The sequence below is a fragment of the Pelecanus crispus genome, chromosome Z (assembly GCF_030463565.1).
Source record: "Pelecanus crispus isolate bPelCri1 chromosome Z, bPelCri1.pri, whole genome shotgun sequence".
Lineage (NCBI taxonomy): Eukaryota > Metazoa > Chordata > Aves > Pelecaniformes > Pelecanidae > Pelecanus > Pelecanus crispus.
In genome coordinates this window covers 64,942,514-64,947,834 of record NC_134676.1, presented here as the reverse complement: position 1 = coordinate 64,947,834, position 5,321 = coordinate 64,942,514, and the positions used below count along the sequence as shown (strand labels likewise).

Sequence of the window (5,321 nt, the reverse complement as noted above, 5' to 3'; positions counted from 1 at the left end):
ATGACGACCTGCCTGTCCCTGTCCGTAGGACGATGACTTCCGGGCCTGTGAAGCGGCCACCACCCCTCGGTCGTCGTCACAAAACTCGCTTGACGCAATGACCTGTATTGCCTTTGTATTTTTTAAGTGTCGGGCTTGAAACGCCATCCGTCGGACCGGCGGCCTGGCGTGACGCCACGTATTCCCCCCCCCACCCCTGCCCCGCGAGCGCCTTTGCCGGCCGTGACGTCGCCGCCGAGGGGCGGGGCGGCCGCCGCGCGTGACGCGGTGCGTGCGCGCCGGGCGCGGGCGGCGGCAAGATGGCGGCGGCGCCGTGCTCGGGGGAGGCGGAGCGGCTGGACTTCCTGCGGGAGCGGCATGTGCGCTTCTTCCAGCGCTGCCTCCAGATCCTGCCCGAGCGCTACTCGTCCCTGGAGACCAGCAGGTAGCGGGCCGCGCTCCTCCTGCCGCGGCCGGGCCGGCCGCCTGCCCGCCCCGCGGTCGGCGCCGCGCCGGCCTTCGGCGCCGCCGGGCCCCACCGCCCTCGGGCTGGCGGCCGGGGTCTCGGCGCGCCCCCGTCGCCCTAGGGCTGCGCGGCGGGAGGGACGGCGGGAGCGACCCCGCTGCCTGTCGCCCGGCGTCCCCTGCCCCTCTCGGGCGGGCGGCGGCGGCTCTTCCCTCCCCGGCGGGCGGTCGCGTTGACGGGAAATCCATCCCTCCTGAAAGGCGGCCCGCCCGGCCCGGCCTCCCGCGGCTGCGGGCAGGGTGCAGCGGCGCACCGCGCCGGCCGCCGGAACGGCCCGGCGCCGCGGTGGCGGCAGGGAGAGCGCTCCCTCTCCATCTGCCCGCCAGCAGCCGGCTCCCAAAAAACGGGACTGGATGTAGGGGTTTAGTCTGTGCTCGCTTAAACTCCCCGATATCCCCGAGGGAAGACTTGTTGATCCTTTTAATCTATTTTCAGGCCTGTGCTTCACTCTTCTAATCCACCCTGGAAGCCGATTTTAAAATAAATGACTTAAGCCTTCTGTAGTTCCAAGTCAGCGTGCAGAAGACTCCTGTTTACGGAACAGAAATAGTTTAAGTCTTCGTTAGCTAGTATAAGAGTTAAAATACTAGTGAAGTAGGTTCCTTACTTGGCATTAGAGGGGTGCTTACCCTGTAATGGCTTCAGAATGTGTCTATTTAAGATTCTTAAAGTCCTCACGTAAGGTAGGTAGTTATATTTGAGGCACAAGCGGATCAATGATTTGATTGTCCAGCTGCACTTGGTAGAAACTTGGAGACGTGTAGAGGGTTTGATCTCTTACTTGACCAATAAAATCATCAGAAGCTTTTCACTTTGTATGCTCCTGCAAGTCATGCTGTGAAGCACGCTTAATGGCTTTGATCAAGTCTTCGTGATAAATCAAGCTTCATTTCAGTTGAAAGTACAAACACTTGCCAAACCATGTAAGAATGGATAGTGCCGAACTGTGTGTGGAATAACATAGAACTTTATATTCAAAAGGAGAATTAGAAATCTTGATTTCAGAGATGCAAATCATTTATTTATTAAGAATTAGTTGATGTTTCAGTGTACGTTGTCAGTTATTTTAAGTGACAGCAAGAGGAAGTCTAGGCATGCTATATTCAACTCTTTCTAGACATTAAAGTTAGGATAATGTGCAGATGTATTAGAATCATAACACAAAGGGCTAACCTTAGGCACGCTGACATATGGAGAAAGGCTAAAGAAACGGGGTTTGTTCAGCCTAGAAAAGGGAGGATCTGATCACAGCCTTCCATTACTGAGAAACTAGTTACGGAGAAAGATGGAGGTGTACCCTTCAGCGCAGGGAGCACGGGATGAGGGAGGAGGCTATGGGAGTGAGTTGCTTCAGGGAAAATTGTTTGGGTGTAGGAAGAATGTTCTTCACTGTTAGAGCAGTTAACCACAAATAGGTTGCCCAGTGAAGTGCTGGAGTCTCCCTTGAAGACTTGGCTTGTCAGGGTCCTGGGTAATCTTGTCTAAGGCCCCGCTTTCCACAGGAGGTGGGACCAAGGATCTCCAGAGGCCCTTGGCAACCTGTTCTGTAATGTACATTGCCAAGCTGTCACAGTTTGCCACTGAGCTGAAACAGAGGCTCTGCTTTATGTGGTATCTTCCCCAGTCTTACTGAATAATGCTAATAATAAGGCCAGTTGTTTTGAGAATTCTTGAGAAATTAATGAGCTGTCTGAGCTTAAATTTAATGTGTGGTCATAGTAGGCACAATACATTAAATAAGCAGTTCCCAGTGTATTGTACATAATGGCTGTGCAACACTGAAAAAACAATTTTCTGAAAATTTCAGGATGTCACAATTTTTGGCTAATGAGCACAGTCTAAGCCTTCAGTTAGAAAAAAAAATTGCGGTCATCTAAGGTCATGCATTTTTATGAAGTTGTGAAGTTTTTATTCAGCTGGAGGTTTTTCAGTTCTCTTGTACTTATTTTTTCATCAGTGTTCTACAGGGGTACATACACGTCTGTTAACAAATTCTAAGCAGGGGACTGAACCATAAATGCATCTTCCCCACTTGGACCTTGAGGGTGCTAAGTTTGCCTTTTTGACAAGTTCAAGGTCACTGAGTTCAGCAAGCCTCCTGAGCTGGTACTGCTGCAGAAGGAAGTGCTGTTACCCTTTTATTCTTACCTTAACTCTCTGCATTTGTGTGGCTCCATGTTGAATTAGATGGGGAAACTCAACTAAATTAAAGAGAGACTTGTAAAAAGAAAATCATTTGTCAGCGAGTTGATTTTGGTTCACTGCACTGCAACAGAAACAACTGCATTTGTTTTCACCAGGCAGGGTGGTAGAGGATGATTTTCCACACAGTGCTGGTCCATTTTAACTTAAGCTGTAGTTTGTTGAACACTAATGGAGTAGGTACAATGATGAAGAAATTTGATTTCATGTTCTTAACTTACTGGCTCAGAGCCTTCCTCGTTATTTTTGTCTGTAATTATTGCATGCAGCATCAGCAACAATAGTTTGTAAGTAATCTGGTTGATAACATTTCGTACATGATCAGTCAGTACTGTGAGGTTTTGCAGGAGAATGCAACTCTCCTAGTCTCTGAAGTCTTTCAGATGGTGGTGCTTCATGGTGCTCTTTGTAGCACGCTTACTCAGTTTCTCAAATTGGTCACTTCAAATGCTTTCTGAATTCTGCTGAGAAACTAGTCTTTAAAGACATCAGAGATGTCCTTATTTGCTTGTCTTGGAGAGGAACTTAAGACAAATGATACCTGTTTTGTAAGCTTTTGGTAGGTCAATTAACAAATAGATTTCAGCTGTCAAGCTTTCACACTTGAATTCCTAAATTAATATATGTGCAGTGACTAAAGTGGTAGAAGGCATGAAGAAAACATACAGCAAAAGTGATGCCAAACTTGGGTGCTGTCTTACAAAGGGCTGCCCTTTGTGGAAATCACTGTTTGTTAAGTTTTTACACTTAATGCTATGTGTCAGCTAAGGTGCTGCTGCGAGTTGTCTTTATTAGTCTTAGAACATGTGTCTGTTAATTTTCTGTGAGGCGGGACAGCGTCTGGAGTAAGGATGCAGTATCTACATGGCTGTATCAGGACCTGTCTATGTCCAGCGGTGCCAGATGTTGTTGCCCATCATATGTGAATTCCAACACACTGTATGGGCTGTTCCTGAGTCATGCTGGTACTATTAACACAGAGAATCAGCTCTAAATAAGTAAATTGAAACCTAACGATATGTAAAACCACTTTTTACATTCATTTATCTGATATATGTATTTTTAAGTATAGGTGAGACTTATTGTCTGTCTTGCATATATAGCCTTGTGGTTTTGGACCTAGTTTGCAGCAGTTTCTAGTGCTGAAGTTGGCATGTTGTTTGTGCCACACTTAGCTGGGTAACGTAGTGTGAAAATGTCTTTAAGTAGTTTCAGTAAAAGATTGTCAAACATAGTGTTTGTGAAAATCAGAATACATACACAAGGTTTCAAAGAAATAATTTACTGTATCTGAACAGTAAGTTCCTTGGTTTTTTATAAAAGTAGTGGTTTTGCTTGAAATAGTGGGTTATTATCCAGAGTCAGATTTTGGGTTACACAGATCTGATTAATGGCAAAAGTTGATATAAGCCAGGAAGTGTTAATTTTGTGCTTTGAAAGACAATTTTTTAGTCATCAGATGGCTTAAAAGATACACTTGTTCCACATAGAAATACCTTTGTGTGCAACGTACTTTTTTTGGCTTTCTGTACTCAAAAGCTTTATTTGTAGTAATAATAGTAAAGAGTCATATTTTAGAATCCAGTGATTGCAGAGTAAGTTTACACTTTCTGCCATGAATACTTGCAGTGATGGAGCTGTACCTGGATCTGTACCCTATTCTGTGTTTGTTTTGGGTTGGTTTTTTTTTTTTTTTCCTTTTTTGCAGGGGCCTTAGAGTTGCACAGAGGGATTTTTTGAAGGGAGAATGTTAGTGTTCAATATCCAAGGAGATTATAGATTAAAACCTTTTGCTTATAAGAGTGGTATGAAAAGCAATGCAAAAGCTGAGGGTCAGAGTAAAAGATAGTGTAAGATCAAGTAACCTCAGCTTAACAAGTCACCATTATTCAACTGAGGTGTGGCCACCGCTTGTGCTATGTAATCCTAGATGATAACAGTTTTGAAGGAGAAGTTGTTGACTTAAATTCTTCTTGTGAGCAGCCACATGATGACGATAGCAGCCGGTCAGCCCACTGGTAGGAATGTCACCCTTTGAGGTTGTGCAGTTTTACTGAGATCAATGTCTGCTGCATTGTCGTTTGGCTGCTGTGTTTTAATTAGAATAATTCTTTTGGATGTGTGTTTTGGGCTGACTCACATCACCAGTTTTTCTTTAGTCTTACTGTTTATGGTTCTGATGCAGACCCACATGCAGAAATTAAGTGGCTGTAGAGGCTTCTGTCCACATCTGTCTCCTCATCTTCAGAGGTGCCTGCTACTGGTGGCCAAGGTGGCTCACCAGCTTGTGAGGTAACTGCAAATAACAACTTAGTTTCCTAAGGAAAGCTGGCATTAGCTTTTGGTTTTCCTTAGCAGCTAAACTAGTTTCTGCCTGTGTAGCAGCTGTTTCACAATCCATCATCTTATCTGGTGAAAGGAGAGCGAAAATTTCTAGAAGGATAGGCAGATGCAAGTGTGGGTGGCAAAATATACATCCAGCTAATTTTAATCTGAGTCAGAACTTCCAAGGTACCGCTATATGAAAGTTTTCTTTCATAGCAAGCTATCTCAAGTTCCTAACTCAATGCTGTTGCTTTGGTGTTCTGTCAGAGCAAGTAATGCAACTGTTTGA

The 5,321-nt window shown here is 45.4% G+C and overlaps 1 protein-coding gene across 1 annotated transcript in view; it reads left to right on the top strand.

Annotated features, from left to right (window-relative positions):
- The first annotated feature begins 299 nt into the window (after positions 1-299).
- PGGT1B (protein geranylgeranyltransferase type I subunit beta) overlaps positions 300-5,321 on the top strand; it is a 43,778-nt gene continuing 38,756 nt past the window's right edge. The window contains 1 exon segment of the mRNA XM_075727106.1: positions 300-424. Coding sequence (XP_075583221.1) covers positions 300-424 — 125 coding nt within the window.